The sequence below is a fragment of the Mustela nivalis genome (assembly GCF_964662115.1).
Source record: "Mustela nivalis genome assembly, chromosome: 1".
Lineage (NCBI taxonomy): Eukaryota > Metazoa > Chordata > Mammalia > Carnivora > Mustelidae > Mustela > Mustela nivalis.
Genome location: NC_139020.1, coordinates 55,587,616 through 55,615,256, shown reverse-complemented (window position 1 = coordinate 55,615,256; position 27,641 = coordinate 55,587,616). Strand labels below are relative to the sequence as shown.

Here is a 27,641-nt window from a genome sequence, read left to right as displayed (position 1 = left end):
CTGATGCAAGCTGGGACATCCTGGGAGGTTCAGGCATATGATCCCCCTCTCTTCATGTAGACAGTACAAGAAGGCAGGTGGGTATTGGTCCTGGCATAATTTTGTAATGTCAGAGTAGTGCTTTTTTTCTCTTTCATTAAAAACAATTAATAGCTATTTTTAAAAGAACAGTTGTAGATTTATGGAAAATTGAAGAGATAGTATATAGAGTTTATTCCCATATACCACCACCTCTGTATACAGTTTCCCCTATTCACATTTTGCCTCCGTGTGGTACACTTGTTATGAATGCTGAACCCATGGTGATGCCTTATTGTTCACTAAAGTACATGGTTTAGATGAAAGTTCACTTTGTGTAGAATAGGTCTATGGGTTTTGACAAATGCGTTGTGTCATATGTCTCTCTACTATTTTAGAATCAGACAGAATGGTTTCAACTTCTAAAATTCCCCTGTGCTTTATAATTTATCCCACTTTGCCCCCAAACCTCTGGCAACTGTGGATCTTCCTATGTCATATAATTGGAATCACGCAACATGTAATCTTTTCACACTGGATTTTTTGACTTAGCTATAGGCATTTAAAATTTGTCCATGACTTTTCATGGCTTGATAGGTCATATCTTCTTATTGCTGAATTATATTCTACTTTGCTTATGTACCACAGCTTGTTTATCCATTCACCCATTAAAGAAATCTCAGTTGCTTCCAGTCTGGGGATATTATGAATAATACTGCTATAAACATTCATATGCAGGTTTTCAAGTAGACACAAGTTTTTAACTTGGGAAAATACCTACAAGCATGCTTGCTGGATCATGTAATAAGACCATGTGTAATCTTTGTAAGAAACTGTCAAGGGGCACCTGGGTGGCTCAGCTGGTTGAGCGTCTGACTTTTGGTTTTGGCTCAGGTCATGGTCTCATGGGTCATGAGATTGAGCCTCGCACCAGGCTCTGCATTCAGTGGAGGTCTGCTTGAAGATTCTCTCCCTCTGTTCCTCCTCCTCATGCCCACTCACATGCACACTCTCTCTCTGGAAAAATTAAGTAAATATTAAAAAAAAAAAAAGAAACTGTCAAACTGTCTTCCAGTGTAGTTGTACCCTTTTGGCTTCCTATCAACAATGAATAAGTCTCTGTTGCTCACCATCCTTGCCAGTATTCAATATGTGCATATGTGCAGTTCTTTCATTCTTTTTGTTTCTCTCAGATCATCACTAATTCATGTAGTCCTTCATAAACAACTAGCAAGGCCTTAATTATAAAAATCATGTTGTGCTTAAGTTGAAGTAGTTAAATCCTCTTCCCTAACTTTGGTCCCCTAAAATGTGTCAATCATGATTAATGAGCCAGTTTTAAACATCAACAATAAGGAAGGTCATGATTAATTTTGCTCAGATGAAGAACTGCATAAAAATTTAGTGTTTTCTATGAAACTATTGTTTTAAAACAAGTTCTTTCTTTTTTTTTTTTTAAGATTTTATTTATTTATTTGACAGAGAGAGATCACAAGCAGGCAGAGAGGCAGGCAGAGAGAGAGGAGGAAGCAGGCTCCCTGCTGAGCAGAGAGCCCGATGTGGGGCTCGATCCCAGGTCCCTGAGATCATGACCCAAGCCGAAGGCAGCGGCCCAACCACTGAGCCACCCAGGCGCCCCAACAAGTTATTTCTTTTAAACTGGAGAGGAATGGAATCCAAAATTATTAATATTTGAATTTTCATGTATTTTAGTAAATTTGCAAAATTAATTACTTGGGAAATGAGAGACAAGAAGAAAGAGGCAAGGTAAAGGTTTTGCTACTTATCAAAAAGCTTGTTTTTTTTTTTTTTTTATGTACTTGTTTAGTGTCTTGCCTGTTTTGCCTTTGCCAGAGTAGCATTAGTGAATTGTTTTTCATAAAAAAATCTTTGATTAGGAAGTGCATCTAGAGCTCCCCAAATCTAACACCTGTGTTCGTGCTTAATATGATCTGAGTAGATAGTAGAATGAAATGAAATTGGAGCATGAAACAAAATGTTTGAAACCGAACACATCATCTCCGACCTCATGAACCTATCAGAGTTTCCTGCTGTCATCTTTCCATTCTGTTTTTGAAACCTCATTACCAATGTCACCCACATTTGAAACCGTGCTGTCATCTTTGACTCTCTTCTCTCTCCCTTACCACTTGTTATAAGCTGTTGTAAGCTGGCTTTATACAGCACTGTTGTTTTGTTTTGATTAGACCATTGTATGGTTGAAGCAAATGAGAAAAAGACATCTGGAATGTCTTGCCAAATGTAACTTTGGATGACATTGCTAGACTGGAACATATAAAACTGAATCCTTTTTTTTTTTTTCTTAATAGTAGTGGGCTCTTATATAACCTGTTCTCTTTATGATTTCAAGAAAGTCTAAAGAAGGCAACCTAATATGCTTCCCAGTTCTTGCCCAGCTGCCGTAGGAAAGAAGAAAATGATCTCTAACAGTCAACTATTATAATCCACATTACCTGCAAGAAGAAACGGATTTTCTACTAACAGTTGTCTCTTAACATTTTGGCATTCATTCATCAGATTCATCACTGAAAACCTTGGAAGATAGGACAAAACTTACTTCCTAGCCTCCCATTTGACTTCCTCCAAATAATCTTTGACAATGACACCGACGGCATAGTATCTTTCTAACTGCTGAGCCAATCAAATTACTCCCCCATATAAAATCCTTCAATGGCTCTTATTACATGCAAGATGAAGTCTGAAAAGATTTTGGTGATTTGCCTCTGACTCGTGTTTTTGCAGCCTCTCATCCTTGGCTACTCCTTCAAGAGCAGTGTTGTCATTCTCCTATGAGTCTGCTCTCTCCTGCACATGCTGTAAAGTTCACTTGATAATCTCCTTACTTATCTTTAGGACTTGAATTAGGCAGCATGTCCTTTCTAAAGTTTAACGTCAATCACCAAGGCAGAGTTTATTTATTCACTCAAAAAGAATTCACTGAGTGCCTATGCTGTGCCCGTTGCCACTCCAGGGGTTAAGGATGCTTCTGTGATCAAGGTAGATAAAATTCTTATTCTTCGGAATATAGAATAGTATAGAGGAAATGGGGGGAAGGGGATTTTTACCTAATAAAGAAATATATAATAATAAATCATAGGTAAATAAACAAGCAAGGACTTTTGTATAGTGCGCTAAAAAACCGTGAGAAAGGAAAAAGCCACATAGCAAACAGGGACTGCTGGTAGCTGAAGTATGGTGGGCAGAATAATGAGCCCCCTACTCGTATAGCCTAATCCTCGGCTATATGAGTAGGTGGTCTTACATGGCAACAAGGATTTTACAGATGTGGTTAAGGTGAAGGACATTGGGGAGAGCATGGTGGATTATTCAGGTGGTTGCAATCAAAGCCCAAGCTCTTTTTTTTTTAAATAATTTTTAAAATTTTTTAAAAAAACATATAATGTATTATTAGGGGTACAAGTCTGTGAATCGCCAGGTTTACACACTTCACAGCATTCACCATACCATATAACCTTCCCCAATGTCCATAATCCCACCACCCTCTCCCGACCCCCCTCCCTCTGGCCCCCCTCAGTTTGTTTTGTGAAATTAAGAGTCTCTTATGGCTTGTCTCCCTCCCTATCCCATCTTGTTTCATTTATTCTTTTCTTATCCCCCAAACCCCCCACGTTGCATCTCCACTTCCTCATATTAGGGAGATCATATGATAGCTGTCTTTCTCTGATTGACTTATTTTGCTCAGCATAATACCTTCTGGTTCTATCCACGTCGTCACAAATGGCAAGATTTCATTTCTTTTGATGGCTGCATAATATATATATATATATATATATATATATATATATATATATACCACATCTTCTTTATCCATTCATCTGTTGGTGGACATCTAGGTTCTTTCCATAGTTTGGCTATTGTAGACATTGTTGCTATAAACATTCAGGTGCACATGCCCCTTTGGATCACTACATTTGTATCGTTAGGGTAAATACCCAGTAGTGCAATTGCTGGGTCTAGGGTAGCTCTATTTTCAACTTTTTGAGGAACCTCTACGCTGTTTTCCAGAGTGGTTGCACCAGCTTGCATTCCCACCAAGAGTGTAGGAGGGTTCCCCTTTCTCCGCATCCTTGCCAGCATCTGTCATTTCCTGACTGGTTAATTTTAGCCTTTCTGACTGGTGTGAGGTGGTATCTCATTGTAGTTTTGATTTCTATTTCCCTGATGCCAAGTGATGTGGAGCAATTTCTCATGTGTCTGTTGGCCATCTGGATGTCTTCTTTGCAGAAATGTCTGTTCATGTCCTCTGCCCATTTCTTGATTGGATTATTTATTCTTTGGGTGTGGAGTTTGCTAAGCTCTTTATAGATTTTGGATACTAGCCCTTTATCTGATATGTCCTTTGCAGATATCTTCTCCCATTCTGTCAGTTATCTTTCGGTTTTATTAACTGTTTCCTTTGCTATGCAAAAGCTTTTGATCTTGATGAAGTCCCAACAGTTCATTTTTGCCCTTACTTCCCTTGCCTTTGGCGATGTTGCTAGGAAGAAGTTGCTGTGGCTGAGGTCGAAGAGGTTGCTGCCTGTGTTCTCCTCAAGAATTTTGATGGATTCCTTTCTCACATTGAGGTCCTTCATCCATTTGAGTCTATTTTTGTGTGTGGTATAAGGAAATGGTCCAGTTTCATTTTTCTGCATGTGGCTGTCCAATTTTTCCAACACCGTTTGTTAAAGAGACTGTCTTTTTTCCATTGGACATTCTTTCCTGCTTTGTCAAAGATTAGTTGAACATAGAGTTGAGGGTCTATTTCTGGGCTCTGTATTCTGTTTCATTGGTCTATGTGTCTGTATTTGTGCCAGTACCATACTGTCTTGATGATGACAGCTTTGTAATAGAGCCTGAAGTCTGGAATTGTGATGCCACCAGCTTTGGCTTTCTTTTTCAATATTCCTTTGGCTATTCGAGGTCTTTTCTGGTTCCATATAAATTTTAGGATTATTTGTTCCATTTATTTGAAAGAAATGGATGGGATTTTGATAGGGAAAGCCCAAGTTCTTAAATGAGGTGAAGATTTCCCAGCTCTGGTCAGAGAGAGAGGATGATGGAAAAAGGGGCAGAAGATGCAGCATTGCTATTTTTGAAGATGAAGGAAAGGGACCATGAGCCACAGGATGAAGTGTCCTCTATGCTGAAAAAGGCAAGGAAGCAGATACTTCCCAGAAGGCCTGCAAGGAACGCAACCCTGCTAACAGTTAGCCCTTGTGACACCGGGGGTGACTTCTGGCCTACAGGAATGTAAGATGAATAAATTCACATGGTGGAAGCCACTAAATTCAGCTGCTTATGACCAGTGAGTTGGGGATGCATTCTCATAGGAGGAGCCCTTGAGCTGAGATCTGGATGTTAAGAAGCCAACTCATGAACTTCATAGGAAATGTAGTCCAGGCAGAGGAAGCATCAGTCTCTGAGGTGGGAGCAAACTTGGCATGCTTCACCATGCTGGGAAGGCCACGATCACTGGCATGTGCTAGTGAGAGGGCAAGCAGTACAGGAGAAGATCAGAGCTCCGGGCAGGCACCAGGATCTTTTTGCTGCTTTAACTTCCACTGTGGACCTGTCATCATTAGAGTGTGTGCAAATGGTGCTCCTCAGTTCACTGTGAGTCCCGGGAGAATCTGAGAAGCAGGGACTGATTTCACTCCTCTTTGGCCCCCGTAGCACAAAGTAGTTGTAGTACCTCAGACATACAAGCTCACAAACCTACAGCTGTGGGATAGCTGTTTGAGATTCCTTAGAAAAGGAGAGCATTAGTAAGATTAATCTGTTTGGAAATACCAACTATGGAGAGCTCCTTGAATTTTAATTTCTTGCTTGTCATCATTTGGATAACCATTTTATGGCGTATTAAGGGAAAGTGATTTGTGGTAGTATGTGGATCAAAAAGCAGCAGTTCAGATGATAAAACAAAATTGTTGTCTGAGGTCCCTGGTGGGATTTTCTTTAACACTGCTATCATAATCAGGTTTATTTCTAGCTTAAAAAAAAAATGACAATAGCCTTTGGGTGTAATGAAAATTTTTTCTAACAGTTAAAACTATTTGAAAAGCAAAGTGGAGATAATGTACATTCTGTTATTGCAAGCAAGTATTTGTAGAGGGCCTACTATGTGCCGGAGCCTTAGTTCCTGTAGGCCCCACTCCACTTGGCTGAGGCTGAGGCTGGTGCTTCTATCATTTCCATTTTGGAGAGAGGAAACTCAGCCACAGGAGGGGTCTATGATCCCAGGCCTCTGGCTCCAGAGTCTACATTCTTAAATACCAGTTTACATCCCTCCCTTCCCCTAAGAAAGGGGTAGAACCAGGAATTAAACATAAAGTCTTCAGGAAAATGTTGGAGAGTCCATGTGTGGTATTTAAAGGTATTTGAAATTTCAACTCTACAAGTCCTGTTAATTTTTTTCTCTGTGTAGTTACTGCCTGATTATAGATCATCAGAGAATCCCTTGTAAAATATACTTTTGATGGAGCAAAAGTGGTTAGGGCAATGAAGGCATACCTTTCCTGAAATTGTCTGTTAAAAAAATAATTAGCTTGGTTTCTCACATTATGATTCAGAAGAAGAAAATGCTGCCGCTTTTGTCACTGATGGGTGGGATAAAATATTTTGAATTTAGATAATTTATTTCTTTTTTGTATTTGAATGGCCTTCCAAGACAGTTCCAATTTGTGATGTAATCTCCAAACATTTTTTTTTTTTCTGTCTCTGATTTGAAGGAGTCTGGCAATATCTGTGCTTCAGACTGTTGTTTGCATATTTAACCAGTCAATGCTAAATTACTTTCAATAAAGTTAATTTAGGCTGTCGCTGTCATTGAAGATAACAGTGTGAGATATATATATGCTCAGTGTGAGATATATATATATGCTTTGCCTAGTTCAGTTGCCTGAGATGTTTTAGATCAATTCAAGGAAAATAAATGGAATAAGTAAAATCAACACATGAAAATAAGTATCTTCATTTTTAATTTGTTCTATATGTACAGTACTTCTATCCGTTAGTTATTCTATTTAAATTACAGTGAATTGGCACAAGAGGATGGATATCTTTTGAGATTGGGTCTGATGTGTCTGTGAAGCTGAAGTCCAGAAATGAGGGATATTATTGAGTTCTGCTTCGGTTCTCTTATTGACTCACTGGACAGCATGTGGGATAAATTATATTGCATCTTATTTGTTTGTCCTGCTACTGACATAAGAAAGTGTCTTAGTCTGTTCAGGCTGCTGTAACAGAACAGAAGGGTAACTTATAAACAACAGAAATTTATTTCTCATAGTTCTGGAGTCTGGGAAGTCCAAAATAAAGGTCCCAGGAGATTTGATGTCTGGTGAGGGCCAACTTTCTGGTTCATAGAAAGATGTCTTTTTGCCAAGTCCTCACATTGTGGAAGGGGCAAGGGAACTCGCTGGGTTTTTAGTTTTTCTCTGTAAAATAAGATTGTAGGACCTGCCTTAGCTTGCTTCCCTTTAGACTTCAAAATGGAAACTTACTTCAGAAGAATTAAAAGAGTCACCAGAGCATTTTTGTTGTTGTTGTTGTTGTTATTTTTTGAGAGAGAGAGAGAGAGACAGCACACATACACATGCATGCAAGCAAACATGGGCAGAGGGATAGGGACTCAATCCCGGGATCCTGAGATCATGACCCGAGCTGAAGGTAGATGCTTAACTGACTGAGCCACCCAGGTGCCTCAGAGCATTTATGTTCTTTATGCTGCAGTAGAACCTGAGAACATCTAGCTGCAGAGGCTACACAGAGTCTCAGGAAGTGAGGAAAGGGGGGTAGTTTCTGATTCTCTCTATTTTTCCTAATATTGTACAATTGCTGTGGTTTGTTCTGGGCTCTTGAAAATGTTAAACAGGTCTTTAGTTTGTCTTTAAGTCTTTAGTCTTGAAACAAGCAGACTTTTACATAGAATTTATAAATTAGATACCAACTTAAAGCAAATCAGAGGACACCCCTCCCCCCCCACACACAGGCCACTTACTGTTTTAAAAAAAATCAGTTACACTGAGTCAGCCAGATAACTGGTCCCTCAATACAATCAATTTCTTTAAACACTGAATTAAGAGTTGTTCTGGTCAAAACTAATTTTGCATGTAGATACTAAATATGTGGTACTTAGGTTTTCTTAAATCCTAAAAAACTAAAATATTCTAAGAAAATGGAACACTTTCCACTTCCTGATTAGCTATGTGGAAGCTAACTGTTGCATTTTTAGATAAATTATTTTACATAGACCAAGATTGCTTTCATTTGTTTGTTTTCTGATATCATGTAAATTTCCAGTAATTTCTCATGAAATTATGTTTGCACAGGAAACCCCCTTTCCATGCTTGTTTAACTCATGGTAGAACTGCTTTTTAGAGCTCCCTAAATCAAAACGACCTTGGCAACTGACATAATTTCACCCTATTGGTGGCCCACAACTCATCCAGCTTCCTTGTATTAAACTGAACAAAATAAATAAATTGAAGTCCTTTTCTTTTTCTCCTTCACATGTTGCTTCCATCACAGCTTTGTGAGTATGTATGTGTGTACATGTGTGCAATCTAAGTAACCTAATATAGGTTGTAATGGTTAACATATGTGTCAACGTGGCTGAGCCACTGTGCCCAGTATGAGGTCAAACATTATTCTAGATGTCTCTGAGATGGTGTTCTTTTTTGGATGAGCTTAGCATTTAAATTGGTGGACTTGGAGTAAAGCATATGGCCCTCCATAATGTGAATGGACCCCATCCCAGAAGTTGAAGGCCTAAATAGAACAAAAAACTGACCTTCCATAAGCAAGAGGGAATTCTGCCAACAGATGGCCTGAGGTTTCAAACCGAATAATCAGCTCTTTGCTGGAGTTCTGACCTGATGCCCTTCAGACTTGAACTGCAGCATTGGTTCTTCTCTGGTTTCCAGCCTGCTGCTCTACCCTGATATTTTTGGACTCGCGAGCCTCCATAATCACAGGAACCAATTCCTTACAATGTATTTTTTGGGGGGGGCATATACATACTAATCAATACATGGGCATTATCTAATTTTTTAATTAAATGATCAAAGAAGGAGCTCCTGGGTGGCTCAGTGGGTTAAAGCCTCTGCCTTCGGCTCAGGTCATGATCCCAGAGTCCTGGGATCAAGCCCCGTGTTGGGCTCTCTGCTCAGCTCTCTGCTCAGCTCTCTGCTCAGGAAGTGCCTCTCTCTCTCTGCCTGCCTCTCTGCCTACTTGTGATCTCTGTCTGTCAAATAAATAAATAAAATCTTTTTTTTTCAAATAAATAAATAAAATTTTTTCAAATAAATAAAGTCTTTTTTTCAAATAAATAAATAAATCTTTTTTTTTCCAAATGAATAAATAAAATCTTTTTTCTTTTATCAAATGTAGTCCACTTCTATTTAGAGTGAATTTTTCAATTTTATTGGAAAACAGTAATAAATGTCCCTGGCCAGTAAGTTAAAAATGTTGTTTCAAATTGAAATGAATATCAATATATTATGGACTAGAATGCAAAACTTGCACAAGTTTGACAAAACTCCTAAGCAGGTTTCCACTTACAGATGAATGTTTTCAGGGGGTTCCTGGTCACCATCTGCCCCCAAATAGGAGTTCAGATAGTATTCTCTACTGCCTCAGCAATACACTTTTGTTAGAAACATTTCAAAAGCACGATCTTAAAATAGGCTGGCTTTAAAAAGTGAAAAGTATTGGAAAAAAGGAGAGGACCAACTCGATTTAAGAGCTTCCTCTTCCTTTAATTAAAAAGTGAGCGCTTTCGGGGTGCCTGGGTGTCTCAGTGGGTTAAAGCCTCTGCCTTTGGCTCAGGTCATGATCCCAGGATCCTGGGATCGCCCCCGCATCGGGCTCTCTGCTCAGCTCTCTGCTCAGGAAGTGCCTCTCTCTCTCTGCCTGCCTCTCTGCCTACTTGTAATCTCTGTCTGTCAAATAAATAAATAAAATCTTAAAAAAAAAAAAGTGAGCGCTTTCAAAAAGCAGGCAATAGAAAGTGAGCTATCAGCAGTGAGTTTTAATGACACTTATTTTTTGTTTTTGATTTCCTTGTCCATAAAAGCCCCTTTGTTGTTTAGTTCTCATTTTAAGAGCTACAATTTATAGAGAACTTCCAATTCTAAGTCTCCACTTGGGTTTCCATATTTACTCCTTTAAACAGCTCCACGAGACAGACATATTAAATAATCTTATAAGTGGCATGGATGTGCCTCCAGGTCTCCAAAGCCCATGTTTAGGGTCCACTGCCATGTTGACTCCCGCTGTTTTTGCTCTCCTGGTTTAATCATCAAAGCACATTTATTGGGTATTGGATGTGTCAGAAGTAAAGGTATTCACATTCAGATAATACTGTGCTGTTGTTTTCAGAGTAGTCCATGTTTCATGAACCTGCAACAAAAGAAACTTCAAGTCATGATCTCTGAGTATGGAGAGCACATGTTTTATCAGTTTTTTAGGTTATTGTACAGATAGTCCTAAAAGACTAAGAGAAGTAAACAAACCAGCAAGGTTTGGTTAACATACTTTTAGTGACCTGTATATTTCAATGCTTAAATGTTTTATGGTATTTTGGGGTCACTATATGAACCAATGTGGCAGTGTCCTGTTACATTATAGTATCTGTCACTGGATCATAGCACTGGTTTACAATTAGAGGCAGGAGTATACCTGAAAATTTTAGTGTTCCATAAAGAAGACACAGTCTATCTGCTTATGTAATATTTAATTTGTCAAATACACAAATGTCTGGTTTTAATAGCTCTAAATGATGCCTATTGAAGAAAAAACATGCATAAAGCTCAATGCATTATTCAAGCTGGTGGTTTTCATCAGCAAATGCTAACCAGAAATGAGCCAATCCTGGTAGACCAGTAAAAACTCAACCAGGCAGAATAAGGATAGGACCCAGGCCCCAGAAAAACAAGGACATTCCATTTCGTTTTTTTTTAATGACTTTATACAATCCTCTGGTGATAGAGCCTGATACATGTGTAGAGAGAAAGAGGACAAACAAATGAAGGGATTAATTAATTTGTTATATATTTTTGTTTTCTAAATTATTAAATTTTAAGAGGGAAATCATGAATAATTGAAATCCTCAGACAATTCAGCAATTTTATTTGGCCTGGAGTTTTTTCTATCAAAAAAGTAAACCTGGAATAAAACTGGCACAGCACATTTCTTCTTTATTTCTCTTGGAGGGAGACTTCCAAATGAATAGAAAAGTGTACAAAAGGCAAGCAAATGAAGGAATGACATTAAAGGTTTGTATAATTTTCCCAGAGGAAAATAAGCTGTTGAATAACTGAAAAGGATCTAAAATGTGACCATGATCCATTCAATCCACCCACTCAGACATGCAGTAATCTTCTGAAATTTGACTGAGGAACAGTCATTTTGACAGTTCCTGAGAAAAATGACCTTGATGGATAAGATGTGCATGTTACTTCTGTAGCCTAGGTAAGGGAGGTTGGGTGCACAGGCAATTGATTTCAATATGACACTTGGAGAGCTATTCACATGTGAATGGCTTGCAAAGGGGAGAAAAGGAAGAAGGACAAATGTCACCCAGGAAAGAAGGGGAAGGCTTCAAAAAGGAGGGAACGTTTGATTTTAGTCTTGAAGGAAGAGGTGGAGTTTACTAGACAAAAGGCACTTTATGGGAAGGAAAGGGCAGGTATAACTCAGGGTGACTCGAGAGGAAAAAAAAAAACCATGGGTTGGGCTGGTGGTGTGTTGATGCCTACTGTTGCAGTACCTATTCAGCCAGATAGAGGATGCATTATTTCTAATGCAAATACCTGATCAGCCAGCATGTTGCCCCATGTATTAGGATTCCGATCTGGGTCCCAGTAATCCTGCAAATATATATGTCTTTTGAGATGTAGGAACTGGTTTGCTGGGTCCTCCAACAAAAATGGCGCTCCCAATGCTCCTGTAATTCAGAGTCCAAGAGCACAGCATCTTTTAGGGCAGTAGTTTACATCTCAATGTTTTTCTTCTTAAAGAGACACAGCTGTGACCTTTGGGAGGTTGGGGGTCTGAGAAGGGAGCCCTGAAAAAGGCATGTGCCAAGGGAGATGACTGCCCTTCAGCCTCCCCACCCTCACTGCGCTATCACCACCCTCTGGTGTCCTGAATATAGCATAGCATGAAAGTGTGTGCTGGATGGAAAAGATTTTTATAGCCTTCTGTACCTGCTTGGGACCCCACAGGCCTGGATTCAAATTCCAGCTCTATCAGTTTTCTAGAGAAGTTGCTTAATTTCTCCAGGCTGCAGATTTCTTGTATGTAAAAAGGTATAATAATAACAGAGTAACACAGTAACATAGGATTACCGTAAGAGTTGGGTATACTAATGCTTTAAACCGTCTGGCTCAAACCAGGCAGTCAACAATCTTACTCTTCCTATCATAGCCTTCCAAAAGAGGACATATATTTCAGTTTGAAGTAGACTGCTTACAAATCTGGCACTGTGGTTTAAACTTGAATATTGATAGATCTATCAATGAATTGAAGAACTTTGCATTTTATACTCCTTCCCAGCATAGGATTAAGGAAAAAAAAAGATGATTGTTTTTAAAAATCCAGACATTTTTAGTATCATGAATTTTAACAGTCTAGATGGTATTTTCATTTCTAAATAAAACACAGTCACATTCAGAGTTGTAATTTGAATCAAATCAAGAAAGAACATACTCCTGACCCATTTGTGGTAACAATATAATCTGTTCATTGCTTGTGATAAAGAAGCATTTATTACAAATGTTATGTTAGGTATTCTACAGCCTCATCATAACAGGACTCTATTGACCAGAGTTATAGTGAACTCTAAGATATGAAACCTCTCCTCTGTAGGGGTATGAGGGGTCCAAGATTAAAAATAAAACAAGGCAACATAGGATTTTGTTGTGCTAAGGGAGTTTAGGAAAAGGTGTCATTATTGAGCTTTGAGGCTCTGGGGCATGAGCAGACATTTTCTTTTTTCTTTCTTTTTAAAAAATTTTAATAACATACAATGTATTATTTGCCCCAGGCATACAAGTCTATGAATCATCAACAAGCAGACATTTTCATGGTCAGGAAAATTGCTGAACCTATCCCTTAAAGAAAAAATTAAATTTAGCAGCATAGGAGAAGGAACAAAACTTTACATTTTAAGCTGGAGAAGTAATGTGGGACTGGGAATCCTTAAAACGAATGTCTGAAGACAATGGTTAGAGGTAGCTAGATTATTTGTGCATGCGTGTGTGTGTGTGTATTGATGTCACACACAAATAATAATGATAGTTAACATTCACTGAGCATTGCACTAAAAAATACTTCACCTGAATTACCTTATTTAATACAACAAACCTAAGAAGTAGCACCTGTCAGTCACCTCATTTTGCAGACAAGGTAACTACCTCAGAGAAAAGTTAAATAATATGTTCAAGGCCACCTAGCTAGTTGGAAGGGGAGGTGGAATTCTCCCTTTAAAGGCATCGTTGCAACATTATGTCTAAGAGATAGAAATCCTTGGTGCCAAAAAAAAAAAAAAGTAATAATAATTTAAAAACCCTTATGCATTTATAGAAAAGAGACAATCATTACTTACACATTCGTTATAATCTCATGCTTTTCCAAGCTTGACCTTGAGCACTAAGCAGGATTTTAGTATTACCCCTATTACTTCCAGTTAAATTTGTTACCTCACTAAGCTCTAGTTCTAACTGCCTACCTATTGAAAGTGACAATCTCTGTGGATACCACACATCAATCAGGCTGCCTCTAGTGCAAACTACTACTAGTGATGAAGGTAGAAAAAGGACTCACATTCTCTATTAATAGGAAGTTAGCAATTTTAGTTATTCATGATTTAAAAATAAAAGACAAAAGTCAACTTTTCAGTAGATATTAGTAACAGATGCTAGAAGTAATATTGGCCTGCTTCTAGGTCGTCTGATTCAGTACAACAAAGCCAGCATTTCTGTGGAAGCCATCCTCTAAGATGTCCCCCAAAGACCACTCCCTTCTTGATATTCAGATCCTCTGTGGTCTTCCTTCATTTAGGAGTGTGGACCGTGTAATCACAGGATACTGTGGAAATGACAGTGTGTACTTTCTCTGGCTAGCACATAAAAGGTATTAGAGCTTCTGCCTCACACCTTTCTTGGATCACTTGCTCTAATGGAAGACAGCTGCCATGTTCTGAAGACGCTCAAGTAGCTGTGAAGAGAGGCCCATCTCTCAAGGAACTGAAGCGTCCCATCAACAGCCACGCAAATGAACCACCTGGGAACCTGATGCTTTCATCCCGGTTGAGCCTTCAGATCATAACAGCCCTCACCGACATCTATACTATAATCTCATGAGAGTTCCTGAGTCAGAATTATTGACTTAAGCCACTCCCAAATTCCTCAGAAACTGTAAAATATGTCCTAAGTCACTACTGTTTGGGGATATTGTTAGGTCATGGTAGATAACTAATATGCTGCATTATGAATGCCTGTTGATGTCAGCTTAAACTGCTAATCACCAGAGCTGAGACACAGATAAAGCAAGTAAGTCCACAAATAGAAGAAACCAGCTGTCAAGCTTACACAAGTTTTGTGCCGTAAGATCTCCACTCACCTCACCCTCATCCTTGTTCTGATAGTCATCATTTCATAGAAAGAGAAACAAAAAACAAGAAACTCCCATTACGTTCAGAGCTCATAATTATAAGGAAGCATACTGTGACCAGACCATTTGAAGGGGGAGTGATTAATTCTTTTCTTTTTTTTTTTTGAAGATTTTATTTATTTATTTGACAGACAGAGGTCACAAGCAGGCAGAGAGGCAGGCAGAGAGAGAAGAGGAAGCAAGCTCCCTGTCGAGCAGAGAGCCTGATTCGGGTCTCGATCCCAGACCGTGGGATCATGACCTGAGCTGAAGGCAGAGGCTTTAATCCACTGAGCCACCCAGGTGCTATAGGAGTGATTGATTCTGATATTGGCATGGAGGGATCACAGAGAAATTGGTTTTGAGTTGAGCTTTCTGGGTTATGGAATGTTTCCACAGTTAGGAAGAAGGGAGCAGAAGCAAAGAGCATGTAGTCCAGGCTGAAGAAGACTGGAGACCCAAGGAACAGAGGAGCAAAGTAAGTCTCAGGTTCGGGGACCCTCACTTTGCCAATGAGGGCTAAGGAGTGGATGTGCTCAGAATGTCAGAGGATTAGTACTGTCATACCAAGGAGTTTAGACTTTATTCTTCAGATCATTAATAGTTCTTTTTTTTTTAAGATTTTATTTATTTATTTGACAGACAGAGATCACAAGTAGGCAGAGAGGCAGGCAGAGAGAGAGAGGGGGAAACAGGCTCCTTGCTGAGCAGAGAGCCTGATGTGGGGCTTGATCCCAGGACCCCTAGATCATGACCTCAGCTGAAGGCAGAGGCTTAACCCACTTAGCCATGAAGGCGCCCCCATTAATATTTCTGAACAAGAAAATGGTAAGACCAGATTTATTTAAAAATGTTTTGTTTGATTATGATTAAAATATGCATAATGTAAAACTATTTTAATAATTTTTTTAAAAAAATTATTTTTTATAAACATACATTTTTACCCCCAGGGGTACAGGTCTGTGAATCGCCAGGTTCACACACTTCACAGCACTCACCATAGCACATACCCTCCCCAATGTCCATAACCCCACCCCCCTCTCCTAAATTTTAACCATTTTTAATTGTACAAATCAGTGGCATCAACTACATTCACAGTGTTGTACAATCATCACCACCATCTCAAGAATTTTTTCATCCTCCCAAACAGAAACTCAGTACTGCCTAACAATTTCCATTACTCTGGCCTCCAGCCCTTGGTCACCACCATTAGCTTTCTGTTTCTCTGCATTTGCTTATTGTAGGTACCTCATCTAAGAGGAGTCATGCAGTATTTGTCCCTTTGTGCCTGATTTATTTCACTTAGTATCTTTTAAGGTTTACATGTTGAAGCATATATCAACATTGCATTCTTTTTTAAGACCAAATAATATTTTGTACATATATGCCAACATTTTATTTACCCATTCACAGATACTTTTGGAAACTCCTTTGTCAGTGGTGTTGGAAGGCAGAGGGTAAAAAGGAGAGAGACTGAGAGAGAGAGGTTGGAGCCTCTTCTAGTAGTCCAGAAGACAGACAACTAGGGCCTGAATCAGGTGAGTGACACCAGGTGTGGGAAAACAGGACTGACTGGAACAGAACGGGGAACTCATTAGTTTGGGCTCACTGGTGTGGACTGACCAAGCACTGAAGTTCTGGTTTTAACTGAGATATGTTCATAGGTGACTTCTCAGATTTCTCTTCATTCTCTTTGAAGAAAAGGTGTCACCGTGTTAACACTTTTAAACGCCTTTCTGTTTAAAAATAAAAGGAGGAGTGGGAGGTTTTCAAAGCAAAGAGATTATTTAGGCAAAGGAGATCCAGCATCAATATCTAATCAGTGTTTCTCTCTCTCTCTTTTTTAAAGGTTTATTTATTTGAGAGAGAGAGCAAGAGAATCTGAGCAGGCAGAGGTACAGAGGGAGAGGGAGAGAGGAGCCCAAGCCGACTCCCCACTTAGCGCAGAGCCTGACACAGAAGTTTAGTCCCATGACCTGAGATCACTACCTAAGCTGAAATCAGCCGAGTTGGTCGCTTAACCTACCGGCCACCCAGGCACCCCTTTAATAAATGTTTCTACATAAATTATGCTTAAGATATAATTTACAAGTTCACATTAGCCACTTAAGATAGTGTTACTTGAAATCTTCCAAAAGTAAAAACCAATATTCTGCACCATGATTGTCCTGGTGCCTTGTCTAATCACTGAGGGGAAAAAAAAATGCTATTACATAAATCTTGGCAGAGAAGCTTTAAAATATAAACCATAGCTATTTTAAGCTCTAATAATTCTATCTTTTGTAAATCTTCTCTCTTTTTGCTCATGGAAGATGTTTCAGTGATACAATGTCCCCCACGCCCCCACCCTTGCCCCTGAGCAAAGCACCTACCTCAGCTTTATGCACCCAACAGACATCCAATAAATATTAATTGATAGTGATAATAGCATCACCCACAAGAGAGACAGAAAGTAGTATTTATTATCCTACTTTACAAATGAGAAAATTGACACACAGAGATGAAATGACTCACTCAAGGTCATGCCGTAAGTCATTGGCAGAGCCGGAAATAAAATGCAAGTAATACAGAAGGGCATGCTATTATCCTCTCTGCTTGAGAAATTTCTCCTCCCTTTTTCATTCTGCCTGATCAACCTTGAAAGTTGATGAGAGCAAGATCACAGTTTGTGTTTGTAAGCCTCTATAATACTGCTGGGGCTTGAAAACTGAACCCTGAGTTTTATTACATTGTTGGTTTTTAATTTTTTTTAATGTAAGCAGTATCAGCCAGGTTAATGCCTTTTTTAAACTTTCAAATCATAAGCTATAAAAATATCTTCTTTTTCTTTCCAATTCCCTATACACCCTCCTTCCTTTCATCCCATATCATAGCAGTTTTAATAGGATCTGTCAAGCTTAGTTCTGCTATCTAAACATGTCTCAAATATCCTCTGCAGAAAATTCTGTACCGTTGAAATAAGGCAGACACTTCAGAGTATGGAGATATTGGAGAGCACAGCTCTTGCCACACAAGCCAAGAAGGATAGAGATGGGGAGTCTTTTTTTTTTTTTTAAAGATTTTATTTATTTATTTGACAGAGAGAGAAATCACAAGTAGGCGGAGAGTCAGGCAGAGAGAGAGAGAGAAGCAGGCTCCCGCTGAGCAAAGAGCCCGATGCGGGGCTCGATCCCAGGACACTGAGATCATGGCCTGAGCCGAAGGCAGCGGCTTAATCCACTGAGCCACCCAGGCGCCCCGAGATGGGGAGTCTTATCCTAGCCCTGGCAGTGATTAGTTGTATCATTTGTTGGTTGCCTCTGTCCCTCCCTTTCCTGTTCTGTAAAATGGGGCCTGATTGTATGAAGCCAACTAAGATCTCTTTCAGCTCTAACATTTTTAACTGGAATGTATTCATAACCAGTAGGTCATTAATTGAAACTTACTTTCTCTGCATGCTATTAGGGCATCAGAAGCATATAGAATATGCTAAGTGGGTACAGCTCCTAGTGCTGCTAGGGAGCTTACATGCTGAGAAATTCAGCACTGAGATAGACAGAAATAAGTAAAAGAGAAGTCAAGGTAGACCTAGTCAATAATTAAAGCAGTACAAATAAAAATGTATTCATTTATGCACAGAGATGGGTGCCCATCCCAGGCTGAGGAGCTGTATGCTGGTGACATTAGCTGTACAGTTAGAAATGGAAGGATTCCCTATTTTGCCATCACCCAGGGAAGGCTGAAAAAGAGTCTTTAAATGTGATAGTGGACAAATAACTGAATAGTCTTCATACTGTGCAGATGACCATGAAAATGATCTTTGGGGTAGGAACCTACATGCTAAAAAGATCAGAAAGCCTGATGTAAAATGCACGATATAGAACTGAAGGATGGAGCCTGATGGCAGAGTCCTGTTTTTTTCCCTGCAGAGGGAGCTCATTTGAAGTCACCTCAGGCCACCCTTCTCCCCTTTGTAGCCTCTGCCTCTCAGAAGGGACAATGCTGCCATGCAACTGGTAAGTCCAAGAGGCATCACTTGGCATGTCCAGCTAGCTCTTCCTTCTTCCCCCTGAGAGTTAGCTGCCTTCTGAGATCACGTTTTCTCTTCTGGTTCTGCAGCCTGCAAGTTGATATGAAATTTGCCAAATCCTGGGGTCTAATCATGAGGCCCTTTCTTTCTTTTTTTTTTTTTTTTAATTTTTTCAATTTATTTATTTTCAGAAAAACAGTATTCATTATTTTTTCACCACACCCAGTGCTCCATACAATCTGTGCCCTCTATAATACCCACCACCTGGTACCCCAACCTCCCACACCCCCGCCACTTCAAACCCCTCAGATTGTTTTTCAGAGTCCATAGTCTCTTATGATTCACCTCCCCTTCCAATTTACCCCAACTCCTTTCTCCTCTCTAACACCCAGGCCCTTTATTTCTTATCTATGTTCTATTTTCCAAATTCGTCTTTCTCAGTAATAAAGGGAATTGATTGTCTTCCATGCTCATCTTTGATTTATTTTTCAACTTTATTGAAAGCAGGCCTGAAATGGTTGCAGGCAGGGGCAGGGGATAGAGTTCTATGTATCCAAAGGTGGCACAGACAATCCAACAGGTCTGTTGTCTCAAAGAATCCATAAGAAACAGGGAAACAAAAAAATACAGCACAGACAGGGTGCTCCAACCAGCAGGAGCTTGTCGTGGACAACAAGCTGTGACTTCACAGAAATACCCAACAAATCCATAGATTGGACCACAGCTAGCTATTCCCTTAGAGGCTGGGTGATACTGCTTTCTGCAGTGGTACCTGAAGCCTGATGCCAAGTTGGAGAATATGCATGACAATCCTGCCACAAGTTCCAAAATACTCAGAAATAGGATGCTGAAAGCAAAGCACTTAGCACTCAGCATAAGCAATGAAAGAATAACATTTATTATTTACTATTATTATTGGCCCGAGTCTTAGTCCCTTCCCTTAAAATGTTTATGTCTTTAGAAAAATGATGAAGTAACTGCCCAGACACATAGATTAAGTATTAAACCAAAGACTAAATGTTCACTAGGAATTAAGAACAAAAGAGGATCAGGAGAACAGTCTCTACAGCCATCTTGACAATATGGTAAAAATTTCAAAGATCTAAGTGTAGGAGAAATGTAAAGATCTAAGTGAAGGAGAAATGTTATAACTTTGTGAGTAATTAAAATACTCATGGTTAGGTTTGTATGTTTAAAGTTGAATATTTTAGGGGGTCTGGGTGGCTCAGTTAGTTAAAGCCTCTGCCTTCGGCTCAGGTCATGATCTCAGGGTCCTGGGATCGAGCCCCACTTCGGGCTCTCTGCTCAGTGGAGAGCCTACTTCTCCCGCTGCCCCTCACCCAGCTGGTGCTCTCTCTTTCTCTCTCTCTCTGAAATAAATAAAATCTTTAAAGTTGAGTATTTTATTCTCTGCATTAAGTCAGTAATTTTTGTTATAAAATATGAAATAGTTATTTTTTTCTTCCTACTCTAAATTTTGGTCACTGATTCAAAAATTTATGATGGAAGACAGAAGAGTTTTATTTAGTATCATAGATTCTCTCACTTTGCTGCAATTCAGATAAATGTTAATGAGAGACAGAATGAGAAGAAATTGGGTTTGAAGAAAAAGAGAAGGGAGAAATCAGGAAAATTAGTCAAAGGAAGCAGAGACAAAATAAGGGAAGTTACAAAAACAAAAGTTAAAAAGGTGAAAAGCTGTGGAAAAAGGGAACAGGGAAATAAAAAGAGGGCAGGAAGTCAATGGAAGTCAGCTGGAAAAAAGAAAGAGACCCTGAACTTCAGGACAAACTCCCAAGCCCCATCATCTTAGTAAACTGTTAATGAAATGCTTTCGTAAATGAACTTTCAACTCAGGGAACTTTGGCTTTATTGACGTTATAGTTGCTGGCGTGTTGAATACTTCACAAAGTAAACAGGAACTAGTATTACTCGAATTTAAGTTCAATCTGTTTTAACCTGCTCTCAGCGTGCTAACATACACCCACATACATGCTCACATGCACTACCATGTAATTCCCTGGGGCACACTTTGGAGCTGGCAGATCTTTTATTAGCTTCTGATTTTGTAGAGAGAGAAATTTGTAACTCACGAGAGGCAATGTTTTATATGATTCAATAGTAACCCCTTCTGGGTCATTACCTGTGTGTGTTGACAGGTCTTCCAACTTTAGTGCCATGACAAATGACACCATGTGGACAGGAAAATAGATGGTTCTCCTGCAACACTCAGAGTGCCCAACGAATCTAGTTATAGGCCATGATATTTTTCTCTAACCTAGATATTTCCCAGTTTATTCTTACTACTTATTTTTTTGAGAGCATCAATCAATCTTAAGCCAAAGTGAGTAGATAAAATTAAGTAGAAGTTCTTATAAAATAAACTAAAACCATATCCAGAAATAAAGACTCTCCAAAGAACAGGATGGTGGTGGTGGAGAGGGGTGTGGCCGGATGACTGAGAAGAGCCATTCCTTCTATAGATTGTACAGAAAGCAAACATGGAGGGATTGGAGGGGCTGACTCAGTCAAGGGGAAGAAAATGTAAGCTTAAGAGCTCTTATCTAAAAAACCCAAACCAAAGCAACCAACCAAAAACCTTCAAGACAAATCGCTTGTGGTTACTAGGCGTGGAGTGAAAAGTAAGAGCTGGAACAATGCTAGAGAAAGGGGTGAAATGCAGTTTGCTTCCCCTGTCTAAAACCAGAAGACATACTTGGACTTCATGTGATCTGATCGCAGGTTAATAATACGGCATGAACCTTCATATTGTCCCACTATGGGTCAACTTTAAGGACCGGTTTATTTACTTTGTGAAATAATTTCCAAATACCTCTATTTCCATATATTTTCTTTGTGTGAAATGGGGCCGTTTGATTCTGAGGAGTGCCTTCTGGAGGTGAAACATACAAGTTTAGAACTTCTCTCTATCCTCACCCACAACTAGAAACTGTCATAGAAAGCCTCTGCTTATTTCTTAGTTTGGTTCTGTTTACTCACATGGAGTCACCCAGCTCCCTTACTCCTGGCCTGTTCTTGTAAAACCAATGCTGTGATACTGGCCTTGTTCCTTTCTCTGGAGGTGTTCTTGCTGTGTGCTCCTTTGTGTATCCCATTGCTACATGTTCCATATCTAGCACAGCAGTGCCAGTGTGGACAGTTTGCGTAGTAGAAAGAAAGATATTGTTCTCAGAAGAGCTGGAGGTAGAATTTGCACGTGAATCTGGCATCCACCATGAATTAACTGTGTAGCTTAATCATTTAACTTCTCTAAGCCTAAATTCCCTTTTACAATAAAAATCATGATACTTGCACAGCAATTATGAGAGTTGACCTATGGTAACATATGGAAAGCCCCTCCCCCCATAACGAAGACTTAAAAGAGTAGTATTCATATTTGCTGGGTTTATTATAGGAGAAGGCAGTTCTTGACCTAAATGCTGAAACAGGGTTTTTTGTTTTGTTTTTTAATCAAATCATGACACTTGCACTTCTAATACTCTGACCAGGAAACGAGTTCCAATGTGTATAAATTACTATTTTAAGAAAATCAATAAATGATTTGAGGACTGTGCTCATAAATGTAATTACTTGGGGGAAGGTTCTTCATCATTTTTGGCTTTAGCATTCCCATTAGGAAAATGGATAATGAGATCTTTTCCCTATTTACTTCAAATTAAGTTCTAGACAAAAAAGTAAAACTTCTGTTCTGTAACAGAGAGAACTTTTTTTTTTTAAGATTTTTTTTTTTTAAGATTTTTATTTATTTGTCAGAGAGAGCGAGCACAGGCAGACAGAATGGCAGGCAGAGGCAGAGGGAGAAGCAGGCTCCCTGCCGAGCAAGGAGCCCGATGTGGGACTTGATCCCAGGACGCTGGGATCATGACCTGAGCTGAAGGCAGCCGCTTAACCTACTGAGCCACCCACGCGTCCCGAGAGAACTTTTTTTAAATATAAAGACAAACTTTAAAGATGGCTGTTTTCTTATGCTACATAGAGGGCTCCAGGGAAGGGCAGATGAATAAGCTACATTCTTAAATGAAAAATGGGAGGAGGGAAAGAAGGGAAGAGGATTTGGTTCAAGCTACAATTTCCTACTTGAGAGCTGTGTGATTTGGAAAATGTCAGTGAAACGAATTATCCGTGTAACACATGAATCTGATTCTAAAGACTTCAGTGTACTCAGCCTACACTCTGTAGTCTTCTTTTCTGAGATCTGAAGGGCTAACCCCACCGTGTCAATGTTCCTATGTCCTTAGTTTCTTTCTTTTTTTTTTTTTTTTAAAGATTTATTTATTTACTTGACAGACAGAGATCACAAGTAGGCAGAGAGGCAGGCAGAGAGAGAGGAGGAAGCAGGCTCCCTGGTGAGCAGAGAGCCTGATGCGGGACTCGACCCCAGGACCCTGAGATCATGACCTGAGCCGAAGGCAGAGGCTTTAACCCACTGAGCCACCCAGGTGCCCCTGTCCTTAGTTTCTAATTCTCAACTTATTTCATGAAACTTTAACCACATAATCTTATTTCTTTATATTTTAAGCGAAATCAGTCAAACCAGTTGTCTTTCTAGGCAGACATATTTGTGCCTCAGCTGGAGCTCAAGTTAATTCCAACTTGTTTCCTAAGAAAGTCCCTAAAAGGCATTTTGCAGGACCATTTTCTTTTTATGTGATTTTTCTTTTTTTTTTTTTTTTTTTTGGCTTATAAGGTTTATATATTTATTTATTTATTTTTTTTTAAGTTTATTTTTTATTTTCAGCATAACAGTATTCATTATTTTTCACCACACCCAGTGCTCCATGCAATTCGTGCCCTTTATACTACCCACCACCTAGTACCCCAACCTCCCACCCCCCACCCCTTCAAAACCCTCAGATTGTTTTTCAGAGTCCATAGTCTCTCATGGTTCACGTCCCCTTCCAATTTCCCCCAACTCCCTTCTCCTCTCTAACTCCCCATGTCCTCCATGCTATTTGTTATGCTCCACAAATAAGTGAAACCATATGATAATTGACTCTCTCTGCTTGACTTATTTCACTCAGCATAATAATCTCTTCCAGTCCCGTCCATGTTGCTACAAAAGTTGGGTATTGGTCTGTGAATCACCAGGTTTACACACTTCACAGCACTCACCAAAGCACATACCCTCCCCAATGTCCATAATCCCACCCCCTTCTCCCAAACCCCCTCCCCCCAGCAACCCCAAGTTCACCTACCAAGGAGTGCGGTTTCAATACCAAGGTGATTTTTCTTTTTGCCCAATATTTTTGACCCTGCATGTTCACAGGTAGTGCTTTTCACCTTGTGCTAATTCACCATCACCCACTCTGAAGCCAAGTGCATGGCTCAGCAGGAAAAGCAAAGCAGTAACTGGTGGATTATAACTACCCCACGACTTCAACTTACAGTGTGCTCCTGAGACACTCACTTAAACTGAGCCAGCCTCCCTTTCTTCACCTGGAGATATGGGCTGCAACTGGGTGTGATTACACACATCTTGATGATAATTGCCTAATAATAACTTGGCTAAAAATTTCTAACTCATTTATTTAAAACATGTCCTAAATGCAAAGTATAACATTGGTGGTTAAAATTTATTAGAATTATCTATATGCTTAAGAATAAAAGGCTAATTATACACACATACATGTATGTACACACATATCTAGATTCATATTTTAAGTATATACCTATATCCTTTTATTGATCTGTGTGTATGTGTGTGTGCATGCACATGTGTACCTCAAGAAAAATATGTAATCTTCTTTGCATGGGTTTCAAGTTGATCATAAAAGTAGAAATTTATTCTTATTTAAGCATTTTATCAGAAGAATTTATAAATTGTAGACATTTAACTGTGAAAATAATTCACACCTTTGTGTTTAGAGTTTTGGTTACAAGAAAAACAAACGACCTCTCAATTCCATTCAGATAGAAGTCACTGAATTATTGGGTCAGTTTGGCAGCAAATCATCTGACCTTCAGTACCTTCCTTGATCTGTCTTTAAAACACCACTTCTCTGAGCTATAACTTGCTCTAAAGGTTAATGAATTCACACTCTGAAAGTACCTTGAGGTCTCCACATAATGGTACTATGTAAGTATTACAGTTTTTAAAAGGCATTTGAAATCTTTCTTTGTTCAAGGACATAAGAGCTCTTCTTTGGAGGCAGTCCTTAAATAGATTTCATACAATAGTGACATGTTAATATGTTAATACCTAATCAGGAATAAAATGATCACACGCAATTAACACTAACATGTTTAAAACCACCTCATGCCATGATAGTTGGGTTTTCCCAATGTTCTAGAATGGATCTGTGGATAAAACATATTTGTTCATCTTTGAAAAAGTCAAAAGGGGTTATCTTGCCACCTAATCATTGTAAACGACATGATAAATAAAAAAGAAATGGATTCTTACCTAAAAGCAATGTCGAACACAGGGCTACTTGAAGCATTTTATAGGCCATAATCCTGTTTTGGAAAGAAAAGGTTTATTTATTTTAATTTACACCAAGCAAAGCTTTAGGCACCGTGACTGCTTTCCAGGAGCGTGAAGCATTTGCTATGTTACCTGGCTGCCTTGCGAGCTGAGACGAGTCAGAGAGGCCGTTGCTGAAGATGGATTTTTTTTATATGACTCCTGCCTTGTTACCCTTTGGACTTTTTGGGCTGACTCTTTACAAGCTGCTCTTATATGGGCATGTGTTTATTTACTAATTTTATCATCCATACAGGCTAATGTCATATAGTGAAAAAAAAAAAAAGGTGGAAAAGCTGAATCACTCATACATGGCTGGTGGGAATATAAACTGGTCTAGTCACTTTGGAAAACAGTTTGACAGTTTCTTATAAATCTGAGCGTGCAATTACCATCCAACCCTGCAATTGCACCACTGGGCATTTGTTGCAGAGAAATGAAAACTTACACTCCTACAAGAACTTCTACAAGAATGTTTCACAGCAGCCTTATTAGCCATAGGCAAGAAGTGGAAACAACCCAGCTGTCCTTTAACAGCTGAATGTTTAGCATATTGAAATATTGCAAGACCATGAATTATGATAACAATACGGTAAAAATTGCGGATAGACACAACAATTTAGAGGGATCTCAAGGGAATTAGGATGGGTGACCAGTGCCCAATGGTCAAGTGTGCCACGATTTCACTCATGTAACCTTCTTGAAATGACAAAATTATAGAAATGGGGAAAGATTAGTAGTTGCTAGAGATTAGGCATGGAAGGGGGAGAAGGATGTGCTTAATGGGGCCACATGAGGGACACTTATAGTGATAGAACTGTTCGGTATCCTGGCTGCAGTGGTGGTAGATGTGAACATAAGTGTGAAAAATTGCATGGAACCAAATACAGATAATCCCAGACACATACACATGACAGATGAGTACACTTAAAACTGGGGCAATCTGAATAGGATTAGTAGATCGCATCAATGTCAATGTCTTGGTTGTGATATCACATTATAGCTTTGCATGATGATACCATTGAGGTTAACTGAGTAAATGGCACTCAGGCTCTCTCTCTATTATTTCTTACAGGTGTGTGTGGTTCTACATATCTCAAAACAAAATGTTTAAAGACAAAGGAATGTTTGGGGTGCCTGGGTTTCTCACTCAGTGAAGTGTCTGCCTTGGACTCAGGTCATGATCTCATGGTCCTGGGATTGAGCCCTGTGTTGGGCTCCCTACTAAGAAGAGTCTGTTTCTCCCTCTCCCTCTGCCCTTCTCCCCTACCCCTTCTCATGCTCTCTCTCACTCTTGAGTGCTCTTAAGTGCGCTCTCTCTCAAATTAAAAGAAAAGATTTTTTAAAAAAGACAAAAGAATGTTTAACCGCATTACAAAATGTGTTTCCGAACTAAAGTACACAATGAATAAAACCACGATACTTTTTAAATTTTGATTTTTTAAACAATTACCCTTTTCTGTGGCATGATTAACAGTTAACTAAGGGGCACCTGGGTGGCTCAGTGGGTTAAGCCTCTGCCTTCAGGGTCCTGGGATCAGCCCTGCATCGGGCTCTCTGCTCGGCGGGGTGCCTGCTTCCCCCTCTCTCTCTGCCTGCCTCTCTACCTACTTGTGATTTCTGTCAAATGGATAAATAAGATCTTTAAAAAACCTAAAAAACACTTAACTAAATAAATTCATTGTCTTATAATTTATTCTTAACAGCAAATCATAAATCTGTTAGTCTCTTCAAAATTAGGCAATCTGAAACAGGCAGATATAGAGGTATAAAAGGGGTAGAAAATAACTTTCTTATCTATCTTTGAATTGTAGAGAGTGTTTAGAAACCTGGATCCACCTAGTTGAGAGTTATGCCTCTAATTACTGATAGAAGGCTTGTGAAGAGAGACATTTGGAAATAGGCATGGTGAAATCTTGGCAGCCTATCCCATGTATCCATCTATATGTCCAGCTGTTGTCACATTTCTGTGATTCTTCCTTGTTTTTTGCTCAGTGAAGAGGTATAAATATGGAATTACATGATAGACTAGACAAATTACAAGGAAATAAAAGAAAATACTTTTTGTTATCTGAAGTACACTCGAACAAAGGAGAAATTCTTCTTCATCTCTTTTCTTCTCTCCATCATTCTTCAACTTTTGGACCTAAAGTGATGCTTGCCTGGAGTGGGGGTGGGGGCAGGGTCACCTTTCATCTCTTTCATGCCACTCTTCTCACAAAATGGGATATTTATCTGTTACAGTGGTTGAAATGTAGAACACAAGTATAAAATAATAATGGTTTTCCTGTGAATTTTATGTACATTATCTCATTTAATCCTTATGACTATTCATTGATGAAGGCATCTTTATTTTTTATCATTTTACAGGTGAGTAAACTGAGGCTCAGAGAGATTTTATAACTTTTCCATGGAGCGCTCAGAAATTACAAGGTGAAACTTCGCAATGGA

General features: G+C 39.2%; 1 protein-coding gene across 2 annotated transcripts; it reads right to left on the bottom strand.

Annotated features, from left to right (window-relative positions):
* Positions 1 to 10,121: 10,121 nt before the first annotated feature.
* On the bottom strand, positions 10,122 to 25,329 carry LOC309868541 (uncharacterized protein C3orf85). Of its 2 annotated transcripts, XM_082738485.1 has the most exons (4): positions 25,284 to 25,329; positions 25,131 to 25,183; positions 11,856 to 11,989; positions 10,122 to 10,443 (listed from the first exon to the last, which is right to left on the bottom strand). In XM_082738485.1, the coding sequence occupies exons 2-4, from the start codon at positions 25,177 to 25,179 to the stop codon at positions 10,354 to 10,356; spliced, it is 273 nt and encodes a 90-aa protein (XP_082594611.1). In that variant the 5' UTR covers positions 25,180 to 25,183; positions 25,284 to 25,329; the 3' UTR covers positions 10,122 to 10,353. The 2 variants fall into 2 exon arrangements, 1 of the variants encoding a protein (XP_082594611.1); XR_014313720.1 differs by lacking the exon at positions 11,856 to 11,989 and having other exon boundaries at positions 10,356 to 10,443; positions 25,284 to 25,315.
* Positions 25,330 to 27,641: the final 2,312 nt, after the last annotated feature.

What these genes read in the sequence shown, in the direction of transcription:
- LOC309868541 (XM_082738485.1), bottom strand. Translation starts at nt 25,179, where the DNA reads ATGGCCTATAAAATGCTTCAAGTAGCCCTGTGTTCGACATTGCTTTTA. An exon ending in GTGTTCGACATTGCTTTTAG is followed by an intron (nt 11,990 to 25,130) that starts GTAAGAATCCAT and finishes TCTGAATTACAG; the next exon opens with GAGCATTGGGAGCGCCATTT. An exon ending in GCAACATGCTGGCTGATCAG is followed by an intron (nt 10,444 to 11,855) that starts GTATTTGCATTA and finishes CTTTTGTTGCAG; the next exon opens with GTTCATGAAACATGGACTAC.